The following is a 17630-nucleotide window of genomic DNA, read 5'->3' on the forward strand; positions in this document are numbered from 1 at the left end:
AGCCCCGTAAAAGCACCACTGAGCCCTACCCAAAAGTGGGTGGAGGACACAGATCAAACGAACGTGGCCCTTCCTGCCCATGGCCGCAAGTCAGAATGCAGTTTCTAACTCAGGAGTAATCAGCACTGCTCCCTTATCAAAACAAAACTCCGAGACATGCTTCCCAATCTGCGCTCACACAGGACTCAGGGAACTGATCACCAAAAGTTTCTTCTGGAAACACCAGAAAGCTCATATCATGATGTGGGAAGAGGAACGTAGCGTTCTGCCACCTACCTGAATGAGTTTGGCAGCAAACTGGTTCACTTCATTAACTCTTTCTTCGTGGGCAGCCATATCTGTTTGAAACTCTTCAAATTTCTTCTGTAAAACCTCCACGTGCTCCAGGTCCTGGCCTAGCTCCTCGGAAGTCACAATTGCTTCCTGCCCAGGAACCCAAGAGAGTCTCAGTCACCAACCAACACTCGGTGACCATGGCTCCCAAACACTTGTCACGAGCAAGGCCCACCAGGATGGGCCATGTTAGCTTTCGTGGCTGCAGTGTTCCGTGTCCTCTGTGATCTGAGCTCCTCTCTTAGTTAAAAGGTTGAGCTCAGGGCACATCGGCTGACTCCAGGTTTCAGAGTTACAGAAGGGCGCGCTGCTGAGCAGCCGGGGCTGCAGCACCCACACGACCAAGCGCCTTCTGCTGCTCACACTGGCCCTCGGCTGGGCACGCAGATGCTCTTCCCGTGCTCTCGCTAATGACTCAGCAAACCCTCCTCCCGGAAACGTACCTTGTCATTGATCCAATCCATCACATCCTCGCACTCCCGCAAATACTGCACCAGCTTCTGCGCCTGCAGCAGTTTCACCCCCTTCTCCCGCATCTTCTCCAAGAGCAGTTCCCACTGGCGGTGCAGCTCCATCAAACGAGTCTGCGGGTAAAAAGATCAGCCCCGGAGATCACGACCGTCCCGCACGTTAGAAACCCCACAAACCAGAGGCTGGAACACGTCTTTTTTTAAAATTTTTTTTTATTTATTTCTAGGAGAGAGAGAGAGAGAGACAGCGCGAGCAGGGGAGGGTCAGAGAGAGAGGGAGTCACAGACTGAAACAGGCTCCAGGCTCTGAGCTGGCAGTCAGCACAGAGCCCGACGCGGGGCTCGAACCCACGAACCGCGAGATCATGACCTAAGTGAAAGTCGGACGCTTAACCGACTAAGCCACCCAGGCGCCCCGGAACACGTCTTTTTAAAGATAACCTCCCCCCACCCAAATATAACCCCCAAACGAAGAGGAAACCTAAGTGTGAGAATAGGAAACAGCATCCACTTTACAGTGGTTCGGTAGGTCTTAACAAAATAGCTGACCTATCACAGGTGGATTTATTCTAGTTTACTTCAGGGAATTGTTAATCATTATCATCAACTATTATATAAGCTATACAAATGCATAAATAACAATTAGTTACTATTTGATTAACAATCAAATCATTAAGTGAGATTCCTGGGTCGGAAAACTGGGGAAGAAGAGATGAGGAATTAACATGGGAACAGCAGAAATCGCTTAAGGGTTACTATGAATCTGTGGAGGTAGAGGGGAAAAAATGAAACAAAAGGTCCTATATGGGCATCATGAATGCAAAGAAACAATGATGAGGCACAAATAAATAGGAACACCTTCACATAAATTAGAAAAGATGGGGAGGGGGTGCCTGGGCGGTTTAGTTGGTTAAGCGTCCGACTCTTGATCTTGGCTCAGGTCACAATATCATAGTTTGTGGTTTCGAGCCCCGCATCGGGCTCTGCACTGACAGAGCAGAGCCTGCTTGGGATTCTTTCTCTGCCCCGCCCCCTCTGTGCACATGCATGCACTTGCTATCTCTCAAAAAAAAAAAAAAGGTGGGGGAGGGGTCCTGAAACATAATCAGCAATTGAAAAGGATTCTTGGCAGAAAAGGTTTTGGCACTTCTATGAAAAGATAGTTTGTGGTACGACTCAGGTTAGGTTCATTTCAAACCTCACCCAGGTGGCAGCCACAGGCCCAAACATATTCACTGCCCAGCATCTTTGGGTTCTCACACACAGTCCTAAACAGGACCTGTCAAGAACTCCGGGGGCAGGGGGGATTGATCATCAGTTCAAGCTTCAGTGATGCTTTCCGGTATCGAATCCAATCTCAACGTATTGACTAGGCCTACCCCAAGATACTGGGAGTTCCCGTGTTAACACTGGCAGACACGCAGAAAACAAACCACAAGGTCTGGACACTCACGGCATGGAAGTCTGCGATCCACCCATTGTTGAGATGCCCATCCCAGCCAGCTAAAACTTGAAAGCCAAGGGGCAGCCAACATGGGTGGACTGTCTTAGAAACACGGCTGTGGGTTTCATGTGAAAAGAGAAAACAGCAGGGGAAAGAAACGCTCACACAATTCACTTCCACCACCGAAGGTTACAAAGGAGCCCCGCCAACGAGACGGAAGTGAAAGGCATTCCAGGGCAGAGGGGAAGGAACAGGCAAGCAGCAGCAACTCAACACTCCACCTACTCGGATGTGGGACCCGATGTGGGTGGCGGTGACTATGGGGCGCCACGCCGTCCGGTACGGTGTGAAAGTCTAAACCGGCGACAGACAGGTTATCCAGGACATAGGACAGACAGGTTATCCAGGACATAGAACAATCCTCACAATCCACCCCCCGCCCCCACGTCAGCCTGCCTGCCAAACGTGATTACTGACTTATGTAGCCAGATGAAGCACCAAGCCGGGATCACCGTGGGAACTGGGAACGAGACAGTAAAGATTAAATGAAAGCCCTGTGCTCAAATTAAAAACAAGACCACCGAAGGCTCCTCAAAAAACCTCACCCCCTAAGTCAATGGTCAGTCTCCCACAGATTTCATATTCACGCGCTCAGTTAAAGAACTAGGGCAGGGCCCACTCCAGGGCTGGAACGGCCCTCCTGCTCCAGGTGCCTCTGACCTCGTACACACCGCAGGCTGGAGCCCAGCTGCCCAAGCGCACTGCGGCTGGAGAGCAGGAGGGGCGGGCAGGCAGGTGCACTCGGGAAACACAATGAAAGCTGACAGGGTGGAGATGAAACCCTGGTTCTGACTCAGGTGGCTTTCTCAATGGGGGCACGAGCAAACAGCAGATCTTTGAGAAGCAGCTGGCAGAGAAAGCGGACAGGAATGAAATACAGCTTGGAGAAATAAGGCAAATAGTTGTCAGCAAAGAAAGGCATAGATTGGAACCCCAATTCTGTCGCCTCTTAGCTGTGGGGTTTGGAGAAGTTATCCTCTGAGCTTCAGTTTCTTCCCTTCCATTCTGTGGGGATAAGGGCTGCCTAGGGAGTGTCAAGATCAGAGATACATGTGTCAAGTCCCATGTCAAAGTGTGCATTAACAGTTATGCGACAAACAGCAGCTAATAGTACTTTTAAATGTTGCTTTAATAAGACCTCCAAACAGGGAGGAGGCTATTTACTAACAGAGCAGAGTGAAGTGAGCATTGGGTGGCCTCCTCTCCAGATTAACTACTAGAAAGTCGAACACTTGATCTACTTCTCCTATTCCCTATCTGTAGCCTGGTTATACCGCTACAGAAAAAAGCCATGCACTCCGGGAAAAGCCTCTATCCAGGAATTAGTAAGGCATGCTGCTTCGTTTACTGTAGGACCGTGTACAAAACAGTGGGAAAATGAGCAGAAAGACACTTGTTCTTAACTGCAGAAACACAGACTACATTACCTGAATGGGCTGAATGTGATTAAACAGTTGGTCATATGGCATTTAGAATTTACTCTTATTTCCTACTTACAGTCATTACTAGTAATGGTTAATTATCAATAATAAGCTAACTGCAAGTCTTCAATATGAGGCTGCAGAGTTCATTCGTGCAAACGAGAGACAACAAGTATTTATTGTTGCAGAACCACTAGACCAGATGCTAAGGGAACGGAAGCTCTACAAGGGGGTCAGGAAAACAGCAAAGGACGTGACATTTCTGGATGCGGCTTATGAATGTAGCTTTCATCGAAATCTTCACAACTGCCTTGACTGGTAAGGACTGAAAAGGCCAGTCCCTCAGTGGAACATGACTCAGGATGACAAAGAACAAGACACACAGACAGGTATGACGTAAGTCGGGAGCAGATAAGAGCATCTGGTTATGAGGAACTAAGCGCGCACACTTTATCCTCAAGAGGTCTGCTTTCCCTTTAATGCTGAAAATGGGAGTGCAGGGAAAGATCAACTGTTGCCCCAGCTCCAGTGAACAGGCACCAAACGAGTCAAATCAAAGAACGTGAGGACACCTCCTTCAAAGATGGCTCTATCACCGTGGCCACCAACAGGTGCCACAAGCCTCTGCTTGCCGGACCTTGAACTCGCTTGCTCACTGGGTCTCAGCAAACCAAGATCCAGACGTTGAGTTTTGCCAACAGAGAACTTTATGATGTCTGTGATTAATCCTATTGATCTTTGTGTCCTGATCCACAAATTCACCAATTTCCCGTCTATTTACCACCTGTAAATTCAAGTTCAATTTATGTAATCTTCTTGAAAGTATAATTGCATTCTAATTTGTTCTACAAAAGAGTATTAATTCCCCACTGAGAAGACACATACTTGTTTGTATTCATACTGAATCATCGTATTACAAAGGCAAGACTTGGGTAACTCCTTTCAGAGACTTCACAAATTCTTTTAAAAAGCTAGAAAAGTCTTTTTTAGAAACCCTAATTGGCATTTCATCCATTCTTCCACCAACCAGACAGCCAACCTTACCAGCACCAGATGGCCACGGTACCAGGCACTACTCCCACTCACCCTTATGGTTTCAGATGCAAAATGCCCTTCTGAGATCATCAGGTTTCCAGTCTCATCCAGCTTAACAATGGCTCCTGAGTTGGCCTGCACTTCAGCTTCGAAGGCCTGGTGCTTCTGCAGCTTGCCCTGTTGGGGGACCATGAAGTGAGCCGCAGCTGCTACCACACAGCACTCACCATCTGCCCCCCACCACCATCCCCGGCCCCCTGATTGCTCTCCCTCCTGAATCCTACTTTCTCTAATTACAGACCCTCAGCATTCCCCCCCATCCCCTCACCTGCTCCATTACTCAAGTCTTCTGACCTTATCTATCCTGGCTTTCTGGGAGTCTGGCCACTAAAAACCACCAACTTTGCAGTGTCTAATTTTATGGTCTACCAGGAAATTAGTCTTTGTGTGGACATCCAATCCCCTCTAGAAATACACAGCCAGGGTGCCTGGGTGGCTCAGTATCTGACTGAGCATCCAACTTCGGCTCAGGTCATGATCTCATGGTTTGTGGGTTCAAGGCCTGCATCAGGCTCTGTGCTGACAGCTCGGGGCCTGGGGCCTGTGTCTCCCCGCCCCCTCTCTCTATGCCTCTCCCTCACTTATGCTCCGTCTCTCTCTCTCTCATAAACAAAAAAAAATTAAATTTAGAAATACAGAGCCGTATCGACAATTTTCTTAGCACATACAATCTGCCCTTGAATAATAATCCATCTGCCTTCACTCATGATAGGATGCTTTTCTTACACGACTCTAGTAAAGTAAGGGAACCATGCTCTCCACTTGATAACAAATAAATAAAATCACTAAAATCAAAGAGAAGAAAGGCTTTGTCCTTAAAAAAAAAAACAAAAAAACTTCACTGAGGCATGATTTATAACATAAAATTTAAGTTCCAACCCAATGATTTCAAAGGTTTGTTTCTGATTAAGACTTACCAGTGAGGTGCTTAAAGAGACACCTAACTATGAATTGCCACCAGCTGCACTGCTAGTGTGCCTTTCTTGAAAACACACATTCCAAGAGGTCAACCCAGACTCTCCCCGAAAAATGGTGAAGGGTCACCGACGGCTGCAAGGCAGTGGTCTGTGAACCATCAGCTCGAGGCATCCAGAAAAGAGAACTCCCTTCCAGCTTCCACACGCGCCCTGAGCGCGTACGGATTAACAGCTACCCCAAGGGGTTTTCAGAACAGCGAGTCAGTCCTGACTTGTGTCTGATCTACATCCTTCTTGCTGTCCAATCTCCCAAGGTCATAATTCAATGACTTTGTGTGATCTGGGGGCAAAAACACTGGAGCTCTTGAATTCTGGAAGGAACCTCAGGGAGAGGGGACGCACCTGCAGGTTGGTTGGGTCTTTATAATTCTCATCGGACGCAATCTGAAGTTTCTCCTGAATCCATTTCTCCAGCTCCTCAGCATCTCTCTGGAAAAACTGGAATCGATAGGAATCTTCGAGCTTCTGGCGTCTAAGGGTTGAGAGTTCCTTGAAGCGGTGGTATCTGTCTAGGACCTGCTGCCGCCGCTCCTGGATGTCCTCTGCTGTTTCCAGCACTTTGACCCCACTTGGGTCCATTTTCTGAAAAGACAGAATGCCCCGAAATAAGCACAAGACCAGAGGGGATTTAATGGACTCAGCCTCTCCGAAGGCAAGAATTCTCAGACAGCCCAGGCAGCCAAATGAAAGAAAGTCGTCCGTCCTCAGGATCGAACAGTGAGCCCAGATTCTATTCCTTTGTAAAACTTGGTCATCTACTCGCCTGCAACACCTGCCTACATGGGTCCCCCCCCAACCAACACCACAGTGAAACCCAGCAAAAAGATTCAAGCGTGAGAACTAAGAGTTTACCAGCAATTCTACGAAGGCTTTGAGAATCCAAAGGAAATACCAAATCGATACACAAAGGATATACTGAGGGACACCTGGGTGGCATCTGAACCGAGGGACACCTCGGTTCAGCATCTGACTCTTGATTTCAGCTTAGGTCATGATCTCACGGTTTGTGAGTTCGGGCCCCACACTGGGCTCTGCACTGGCAGTGCGGGGCTTCCTTAGGGCCTTCTCCCTCTCTCTCTCAAAATAATTAAATAAACCTTAAAAAAACGGAATTATTGGGGCACCTGGGTGGCTCAGTTAAGCATCCGACTCTTGATTTCAGCTCAGGTCACTGATCTCACTGTTTGTGGGTTCGAGCCCCCTCTTGGGCTCTAAACGTGCAGAGGCTACTTGGGATTCTCTCTCTCTCTTTGCCCCTCCGCTGCTCGTTCTCTCCCTCTCTCTCTCTCTCAAAATACATAAACAAATGTAAAAAAAAAAAAAAGAATTACTGAAAAAGCCATTCAAAAGAGAAAAGCTGATTTAAGTAATAGTAAAGTCCTTCTCATCTCCACTGGATGGAATGCAGAGACCAGATGGAAGGACTTTACTATTACTTAAATCAGCTTTTCTCTCTCTCTCCAGGTCCCAGCCTATCATTCAATGAAGAAAAGGGGATGGTTACAAAGTAACTGAATCCTTAATGTCAATAACCAATAGAATTTACCTAGTCAGAGCCCCTGATTTCTCAGGTACTACAGCTCTTCCTCGGGCTGCCGGAGTGCCTGAGCAGGGAAGAGGTTGCGTTACCTGTGAATGTACACAAAACAAACTCGCGGTGCATCTTAAAAACAACAGGGGTGGGGAGTGGTACACCTGAAACTAATATAAATGGTACGTTAACTACACTACAATTTAAAACAAATGTAGACTTTGGTCACAATGCTTGTGTTCAATACAGTTTAAAGTAATGGGTGCTTTGTCTACATAAAAAAAATTAGTAGCAATTATTAAACAGGTAGTCGTGTGTCTCGATCTGAATCTGATGTAATACTAAAAAACAGAGGAATTTAGAACAAGAAGGTGCAAAGGCGTACCGAGCTCTACACCCCCCTCCTACTGTGGCCAGGACACTGCGCAAGTTCAGCATCCGCTTCGAGTTCCCCACAACTGCAGGCTGATGGAGGCAGCGCTCCCCGCAGCTCTCAATCGGCCCCAACTGTAAATCCCCAGATTTCTGGACACTTTCACCAAATTTTCATGTCAAAGAAAATCTGATCTATTTATGGGCAAAACCCAGACTATGCTACCCACGCTCATCAGGGAGTAAGCCTGATCTCCTCCAACCGACGGACCACAGAGGGAAAGAAGTACAGACCCAGAGCTTCTAAATGTGTCAGTGCCACGTGACCTTGCAGGAGTCACTTTCCTATGCCTCAGTTTCCTACAATGACTAAAAGTGGCAGGTAAAAATGAGGCATTCTCAGGACCCTTCTAAAAGTAAAATTACATTCTACCAGAAGGTTCGTTTGGTAAAAAAGCAGACCAGATAAACTTTCTAGCATCTCCGGCTATTGTCCCATAATTTAGACACGGGATAAAAACTGTGTCTGTCGCCTGGGAGACACCTGAGAGCCCTTCCTGTTCACCTGGCCGGGCTAACAGGACAGGTGACAGCGGCCCCGCCATCCAGGGAGGTGAAACGGCACTGGGGAGACGCAGGTGAGGTCAAAGTTTCCAACTCAGGAATTAAAACAGCTTCAAGAGCGGCGAGAAAGCACCGTCTGCACCTGGTCAACTCGGAGGACTACCTTTCTATGAAGACACCATCTTCCTAATGGAGAGAACAGGAGGGGACTCTAGTTGTCACCGTCCCTTCCAAATTAGTCTCCACGTACCGACCAGTTATTTTGGCTGTATTTTGGTTTCCCTTCAAAGTCTTATTTTACTAAAAAGGGAAACTTATTCTGTGCCACGTCACTCCCATGCTCTAAAACCTTTTATGGCTCCCTTCTGAGAGAGGAAAAAATCCACTTCTTTAGCAGGACCTTCTGATCTGGCCCCCAAAACACCTAACTGGTTGATACCATCTCTCACCCATGTCCCCTGCCCCCTGGGCATACTGAAGTATTCTTTCTCCTCCAAATACAGGATTCTCTCTAAAAGGCTCTTAGCTATTCCCAAGCTGCCTTTGTATAGAATGTTCTGTGTCTGCTCTGCCCAGATAACTCCTATTTATATCTCAACACCCAGCTGAAATGAGTAAGCTGTACGATCTTGCCTCCTCACCAAACTGTACTCAATGCTCCCCCCCTTCCCTCTTCTCAGATGTAATCACACTTTCTGCAGATTTCCAAAGCACTTGCGTATGCTTCCCGCGGTACAAGGAGACTGAGCAACCTCGTCTCCGGATCTCCGACTTCGGGCGCACACAGGTCGTCAAGAAATGTTTGCCGACAAATGACCGAGTAGATGCTGAGCGCTGTGTCTGCTGCGCAGGGGCTCGGAGTTCATCCGTATTCAGTGACCCACCCGAGTGACATTTTCCATATTGTCAAGCAGGAATTCCACCCAGATAAAAGCAGGACTGTGACAACTGCGAAGGAAGAATGAAGGCCCACAAGTAGGTGTCAACCTACTGAACAAACGGGCGTTTCTAATCCTGGACTGAGCACATGGCACATGGCAGGCCACTGTGAGGAAGGAGCTGGTGTCTTCACTCTGGCAGGGTGAGCCCTTGCTGAAACAGAGCTCGAGAAGGCGGTTCTGTTCTCTCTCCCTCACTGCCCCTCCCCCGCACTCTCTCGCCCTCAAAATAAACATTAAAAAATGGCTGGGGGAGCACCTGGGTGGCTCAGTTGGTTGAGTGTCCGACTCTTGATTTCAGCTTAGGTGATGATTTCACGGTTCGTGAGATCGAACCCCGCATCAGGCTCTGCAAGGACAACGTGGAGCCCACTTGGGATTCTCTCCCTCTCTCTCTGCCCCTCTCCCGCACTCTCTCTTGAAATAAATAGTATTTTAAAAAAAAAGGCGGCAATTCTATTATCGAGATAACTGTGTCTGAGAAAAGTATTTTCAATCCTTAAAACCAAAACCTGAGGGTAGCAGTAAAAAATTACACAGCTGCTCTTAGTGGAGTTTGTGACAATACTTCATTATGGCAAGGCAGTTCAGGTTCACACTGCTGCCTTAAGAATCTCAGCCTCTTTAGGGGCTTCTGGGTGGGTCTGTGGGTTAGCGTCCAACTTTGGCTCATGTCATGAGCTCACGGTTCATGAGTTCAAGCCCCATGTCAGGCTCTCTGCTGTGAGCGCAGAGCTTGCTTCAGATCTCTGTCCCACTCTCTTTACCCCTCCCCCCAACTGTGCTCTCCCCAAAACTAAATAAAATATTAAAAAAAAAAGAATCTCAGTCTCTGGGGAGAAGGCGTATTTCTGGCAGGGATCTTGACAAGATTCACTACCGTCCTCAGCTACCTTTACTAAAACTCACTTACCTGCACTGCCGGCTCCAGCCTCATCTCCTATCAAACTGCCTGACCAACCCCAAGTGACAGCTCAGAAGGTCGCCTTTGGCAGGAACGTCCTCTCCCACTCCCAGCTCTGCCATTTAATACCATACAAAGCTCTCCCAAGTCTAAAGCAATGACCCTGTCTTCTCTGAAGTCCTCAATCAGAAGTCCTCACTGCCTCCATGCTCCTCCCAGAGCACCCTCACATTCCGCCTCATATGGCTTTCCCCCTGCCATTTTTGTAAGTTCTGTAGGAAATTTAGAGTTCCTAAGGGACTACATAAAAAAGACCTTATCGGGGCACCTGGGTGGCTCTTGCTCTAGGCTCAGGTCACGCTCTCACAGTTCTCGAGATGGAGCTCCGTGTCAGGCTCTGCCCTGTCAGCGCAGCCTGCTTGGAATCCCCCCCCACGCCCCACGTGCACCTGCACTCTCTCCCTCAAATACACATACTGAGGAAGAAAAAAAAAAGACCTTATCTTCCTCTCACTTTGACCACAAAACTGGGCACACATTAGAGCCAATAACATTCTGAACTTAGAAACAGGGAAACTGCGGTCACTTCATTATTTAAAAAAAAAAAAATTTTTTTTTTAAATGTTTTATTTATTTCTGAGAGAGAGAGGGGGGGGCAGCGTGAGCAGGGGAGCGTCAGAGAGAGAGGGAGACACAGAATCCACAGCAGGCTCCAGGCTCTGAGCTGTCAGCAAAGAGCTCAATGTGGGGCTTGAACCTGAGTTTGATTCGGGACTTGAACCCACGCACCATGAGATCATGACCTGAGCTAAAGTCGGATGCTTAACCAACTGAGCCACCCAGGCGCCCCAAGGTCACTTCATTATCAAGTAGGCAGGAGATACAGGTCATCTAATAATCAAGTCACAAAGCCCATTCCGGCTGGGATGGGTCCTCCGGTTCCCAGACTCCTATGCAGCACCAGACACTCGGCGCATGGCTAGAGCCGGCATAATCTTTATTCATGGCTGTTTGGTTATTAATTCCTTTCACTCTCTCTTATCTTTTCTATCACCACTTTGGAGGGAAGAAAGGGAGCGGAGAATAAATTATTCGAAAAATAAAAACTGGGTGCCTGGCTCAGTTGAGAGAGCATGGGGCTCCTGATCTCGGGGTCTTGAGTTTGAGACCCACATTGGCTGTAGAGATTACTTAAATAAAAACTCGGGGCGCGCCTGGGTGGCTCAGTCAGTTGAGCGACTGACTTCGACTCAGGTCATGAATTCATGGTGCGTGGGTTCAAGTCCCGAATCAGGCTCCCTGGTGTCAGGGTAGAGCCCACCTGGGATGTTCTGTCTTCCTTGCTCTCTGCCCCTTCCCCACTCACACCCTCTTTCTTTTTCTCAAAAATAAACAGTTAAAAAATAAATAAAAACCTCAATTCTCTATTTTAAAAACTTTAAAAAAAATTGGTGTTGTTTATGTGAGACTTAATCTTCTTAACTCAGCAAACAATTAGGATTAAGAAGTTATAGATTTCCTTTGTTTTTACTCCTCGGGACAGTTTAAGATGGATAAACAGCAGGAATTTGTGTCTAATTTGCTCGCTCACAGAATTTTCTTGCAAAGAAATCTGCCAAGGAAGGTGCAGTTACTATAAAACCACCATGGTACATGAGTTCCTGCAAGATGCCTAAGTCTTCGGATTACTGCCTATGGCATGTGCATCCTGCCCCTTCACACACAGCATTCACGGCATTTCTAAAATCCTTTAGCTGCTGTGGAAATTTCTAAGAAGTCACACTGGGGAGGAGCCCTTTATGATGAAGAAAAGAATCCCCAACCCAACGCTGCAAGGGTTCCACCTAGGCAGGTTGCCCTGCTTGGTCTGGCTCGCTGATTTGACCCTACCAATCCAGGAGACAGTCCAGGGAGGCCCTGCTGAAATTAACCAACCTAAATGGCCCTCTTTGTCACCCCAGTGAAGTAGAACAAGTCAATTCTATACCAAGTGCTTTGGTCAGGCAATAATGGACTTTTCTTTCCTGCAGATCAGCTGACGTCAGTAGGTGGGAGCTCTGCCAAGCCACCACTGGCTGTCCCTGGGGAGCTGGGCATCTGAAGGTCATCAAGGCTCTCCCAATGCTGTGGGCAGCGGTCAGGATCCTCATTTGCATCGTTACGGGAGCCTGAGACCATGAGTTAATGAGAGTTCCCCACCCCTTAGCCCGAGAGGGAGTGGTCTCTCGTTTATCTACAGAAGGTCCAGTTTCTTTGCTCCTAAAAGGGTCATCTCCATTGATTATACTGAACACGGGGAAAACGTTCCCATTACCAAGAACTACTGCCACTGGTAGATATGACAACCTCTTGCCCAAAACTATGTGAGACGGTTAATCGAATTCCTTGGGGCCCTGGCCGTGCGCACAACATTCCCTCCAGGACTGAGGCAGTGCTGCAGGAACCCCAGCCCTGCCCTGAAATATGCCGCTGACTGATAAGGCAGACTCCACAGAGAACGTTCCAGGCCGTTCTCGGCCATAATGGGATTAACGCCTTTTGAGAGCTGGAAAGGAAGACTTTGGGAAATGTGCCCTTAGAAAAACAATCTGTAACCACACTAACCTATCTATCTATTCCATTCACTGCCTAAAAACCCACAAAAGAACCAACTCCCTAAGACTGCACTGGACTGTTTATCTCAAAGCAGCCTATTAACTCTGATTTTGCCAATCAGGTCTCTGTCCATGGAGCATCAAGGAGGGGAAATGAAGTGCTAAATGTACTCTCTGTATGCTCAAGGACAGCTTCCCACTGAAGATAACCAAAGAAAAAGGTCGTATTTTTGTAAATATTCTGAGAAGCCTGAAGATGCGGGCTATTTTTAAATGCTGCAATGCAGCAGTCAGAATGTTAGCTGCATCATTCAGCAAGAGACCTGAATTGATCTCAGGGGACAAAACAGGAATTACAACTATGTCCTCTATTGTAATAAATAAAAAGAACTTGTCAGCATTCTTACAATACTGCCAGATCTCTGGGAAGAAAAAAAGGGGGCGGGGGGGGTGTCTAAAGATATGAATCTTGGGTAGAAAGTTCTAGTTTAATCCAAAGATAGAACACGCCTGAGAGTGACGCCTCCTATCTGACACAAATTTACATGTATCATCAACTGAAAATGGATTCCCACAAAAGAGACACTAATTAACAACCCTGTCTTCTTGCAAATGCCAAGAGACAGCTGTCTGAGGCAGTTCTTGGTATTGAGGGAATTTGTAAATGCCTTGACCTCATCTACAGAAGCTGTACGCCCCACTGTACGAGGGGATCTGCCTCTGGAGGATGCGGAAGGCAGGAGGGGAGAATCACTGCAGACAGAAATGTTCTCAGGCCAAAGGGCAAGGGCTTCCGGCTCTGCGAACCTTGCACCTGCAGCAAATAGTTTAGGGTCGCCGTCACACGGCTCTTGGGAGAGGGGAAGAACTGATGATTTCTCTGTGGATCCCCCACAAGAGAATAAACTCATCGTGAAGATGAGTCACCATTTAAGACGAAGCCCCGGGACTGCCACCCAACGAGCTGGATGTAGGAGGCATTTGGAAAACTCCACGATAAACTCCAATTTCACCAGATACACTGTTTTGCAAGGAAAGGCACTTGGGGGATGAACAGGTCATTTGGCTCTGTGGGAAAATTCATAAACACCGCCCAAAGCGGAAGGTCAGAAAAACCATTCATCAGAATGACTTTTGTTGCTTAGTCAGAGCTCAAAGGTGCAGAACCGACAATGCAGGTGTCTGCAGGTGTCTTCCACGGCTTGGAAAGCCACCCTGTTACCAAATGTTAACGTGGGCAAAGCAGGAGAGTCACAGCCACAGGTGTGGAAGGACTTCTCCGGAGAGCAGCCCACCGGAGACCCGGAGACCTGTCTAGCACCCATTAACGTTTTGTATCCAGTGATTTTCAGATCCAGCAAATGAACTCAAAACCAGCTGAGCTGCAGATTTTAGGCAGGTCTGATAGTAAGCAGAGAGAGAAATGATACACAAATTAAGAGTTTTAACCATGAATAAAAACAACAAATATTTCTGCTTAAGCCACATTCAAGTCAGGATTGCGGACCGGCATGTCACCCTTCAGACTGATTAATTCATTTCAACTCATTAGCACGTTTCTGCAGAGGTGAGCAGGGACTTAGCTTTCAGAAGGCAAAAGATTCACACGGCACTGCATCAAAATCCAGAAATGCAGAGCGACGTTAAGAAAACTTACTTCTGAATCCTTCCCCAATACTATCTCGCTGTTACTTACCTCTTAACCTGTAAAATTCAGATGAGAGGTATTTAAATGCAAAATATTATTACAGACATTGGAAACAGGGAAAGGTTGCAACATGGCCCATTTTTATAAACCTCGTTTCAGCAATTCACCGGTCTGATTTATAAAAGGGCTTGCCTTGGATTTATCACCCATAATCACTAGAAATTTGCCAAGTTTTGATTTCTCCTTTGGGGTTATCAAGACAGGAGTTTAAAGCATTTTTCTTTTTGAAAAAGGTCCAATTTAGCAAACACTCAAAGACTATACACAAATAAGACACATATAGTGAGCTTTTTAGATGGCTTGGTTTTGTTTTTTTTTCGGCCAAGAAAATGCAAGTTCCATTTCATTACAAGGCCTGCGACAGAAAAAAAATAAGTCAATGGGAACAGGAAACAAACCCAAGTTTACGATACTTGTCCAATTTAAAGATACTACTTTCACTACACGTTTTCAGATTATTTTTTACCCCAAATATCTAAGACAATCTGTTTAGTCCCTTGGTTCTTAAGAACCAAGTAACCACCAATAAGAAAAAAAAAAATCAGCAAACGCTACATGCAAACACCACTCGGGTGAGAAGAAATTAATATGTTCATGCCTGAAAGAGAGGAAGGTCAAAAACAGAAGGCTTTGGAAATTTCAGAATCAACTGGCTAAGACTTCTGAAAAGAAAAAAGAAAAAAAAAAAGAAGGAAAAAAACCCAAGCCCTAACCAATTCGCTTAACAGAAAGGTCATGCAGGCAGGGTTTTTTTCCCCTCTCTTTGGATCATTCACTTTCTTTCGACACAAATGTGTCTCCACTGCAAGCCAGGCAAAACCGAAAAAGCAACACGTTTGCTGCATGCTGGTCAAGTACCTGGACTCTGCGCTTACGAAACGATGACAACATGATGGAGGAATGTGGAGTCTGAAGAGGGAGGGGGAAGAGCAAGATAACAAGCTTCTAAGGGCAAACCGAACAAAGTAATTTCAAAAATGGAGAAAACAGACCATTAGGAATATACGAAGACAAGTACACCCCAAATTCCCACTGTTTTCCCAGCGCCTTTCTCGTTCTGGAGAGCTTCCGAATCCCACCGGGGATCTAAAATGGGGTCTCAGCGGTCCCTGTTTATCAGGATGTGCTGCCTTGGCCAAGCCACACCCCTTCTGGGTCTCAGTTTCCCCACTTTCCAAATAAAGTAATAATACTGACTATGCTTTCTGACACAGTAGCTAGGCCTCCCCAGATCCCACAGTCCAATAAATTGACACTCCCAGGACTGGCGGATTCCTAAATCCCATTTCAGTAATAAAATAGCATGATTGCAGGACCTCAGAGACGAGAAAGAACTCCACCTACAGAGATCTGACTTGGCCCTAGTTTACTGGTATATTCCCAAGACACTTACTTCCTGTTCAAGACCCATAGGAGAGGGATATGCAAAAAAGGTAGGAGGGAGGTAACCAGCACAGCTCTGCCAGCCTGCCTCCTCAGCCCCCGGCGATCAAGGGCTCTGAGCTCCTCCTCTGCATTCCCAGAGTCAGCACTTGCCATCAGGGCCCTTGCATTCTTCGACCTACTCTGACCACAGCTGCAGCAGCCCGGACCGCATAGTTAGCAGAGTCCTTGCATAGCCCACGGAGGATGGATTACCAGGCCGGCTTTGTGCCTACTATCCTTCGTGCAGGTTCAGCAATGCCAGGACTGTGGACCGCTCCTGACACCCACCGCCCAGGGTCTGTTGGTTGGCCCCTCCCTTTGAGATGAAGGCAGGTGAGGCAGAGCAGAGCAAATTCTAACCCAGGGAACCAAAAGACAGACTTAAAAACCAGCTCCCCCGACCTAACCCTGTTCATCAGATTATTTGACAAGCTCATAGTAGAGCCTGGGACAGATCAGATTTCTCCAATTGTTAGATCACTACGAAACACGCTGCCAAGACCAAAAGCATATTCGAGAATGTTACTCGGCTGGTGGATTACTCTAAGAACTGCCTCACACCTGTCCAGTACAGGGCAAATCCTCCTTCCGAGGCTCATCCTTCCATGGAGGTCCCTAGGTAACAGCTAACACACTTTGAGGGTCCCTTTGAGTAATTATTGGCCCAGTTACTAAAAAAGGCTTATTGTTAATTTCCTGCAGAGGCCCTTACTGCAGCACATTTTTTTTTCCCAACGGCACATTTTTAAACTTTGACTTCAATTTGACCTTTGAAAACCTAAGACCTTAGCGGCAACAAAAGGGAAAATGACTAGTTTAAGGAGTTGGAACCCTGACTCCATAGCTTCACGCACCTGAGTTTTCCCACTGCTCTTCCTAAGATTTTCTGTTTCTGGCTGCAAGTCACCCCCCCTCCCGCTTCCATCTTTGATCCAGTCTGTTTTACTTAGGTCCAATTGCTATGACTCCGCAATTTCTCAACACGTTATTAAAATACTTCAGATAGTCTCTTTTCTACTCTTCCCTACCAGCCATGATGGTTAAGTTTTTCTAAAATACCAAGATGAAGGCAGAACAAAGAGCCTACGTATTTTAGAATCTATTATATAAAAGAGGTCTGACAAGGTGTTGTGGCAATTAAATCATCTCGATCCAGCTTTCTGGGCTCTTGAGGTTTTTAATTTAAAACATATGCAACCCTTAACCTGAACAAGCACCTTATTTAAAATATTTTATCCCAATACATCAAAGAGCTCTGAAAGGCAATTTTCTTTAGGAAGCATCTTATCCAATTCGCAGGGCTAGCTTTCAAACAAAAGGCTGCTCTATCATTCAATACTGGCGTGGCTGCGGAATTTTGACAAATAATATAAGGTCCTCAAATCCAAAGACCTGGCGTCGGGTGGGGCAGGGAGAAAGAACTCGAAAGCTATTAAGTTATTGGATTTGAGTCTCACACAAAGAAAGCGCCGAATCTACCTTTTACAAGCAAATCACAACTGGGTGGGGGAGAAATGTTTATTGAAGGAACAGGAGATGGGCAGTCTCAGACCTTTCTGCGTCTAGAGAGAAGGCCAAGAATGGCCATACAGGATGAAATTGAGGTCAAACAGCCCTTTCCTCTATGCTCTTGGCTCTTCCGTCAAGGGTTGGGTCGGCACTGCCGTGGGGACTCAGGAAAAGGAGCTGAAGTCGCTCCCCACCCACGAAAGGAACTGGGGGCGCTGGGGGAAGCGCTCTGCAGGGAGGGGGATGGGGACCATCCTGCCAGGAGCCCCCGCCCCACCTGCCGCA

General features: G+C 47.0%; 1 protein-coding gene across 5 annotated transcripts in view; it reads right to left on the reverse strand.

Annotated features, from left to right (window-relative positions):
- Window positions 1-17630, reverse strand: part of SPTAN1 (spectrin alpha, non-erythrocytic 1) — a 63005-nt gene that overhangs the window by 44938 nt on the left and 437 nt on the right. For all 5 annotated transcript variants that reach the window (XM_039229476.1, XM_039229475.1, XM_039229473.1 and 2 more), the window contains exons 2-5: window positions 6143-6382; window positions 4815-4940; window positions 777-917; window positions 277-423 (exon numbers count right to left, since the gene is read on the reverse strand). In XM_039229476.1, the coding sequence (XP_039085407.1) occupies window positions 277-423; window positions 777-917; window positions 4815-4940; window positions 6143-6379 (651 nt within the window). In that variant the 5' untranslated portion in view covers window positions 6380-6382. The remainder of the gene's footprint in view (window positions 1-276; window positions 424-776; window positions 918-4814; window positions 4941-6142; window positions 6383-17630) is intronic.

This window comes from Hyaena hyaena, unplaced genomic scaffold, assembly GCF_003009895.1.
Source record: "Hyaena hyaena isolate Hyena2069 unplaced genomic scaffold, ASM300989v1 scaffold_38, whole genome shotgun sequence".
NCBI classification, from domain to species: domain Eukaryota; kingdom Metazoa; phylum Chordata; class Mammalia; order Carnivora; family Hyaenidae; genus Hyaena; species Hyaena hyaena.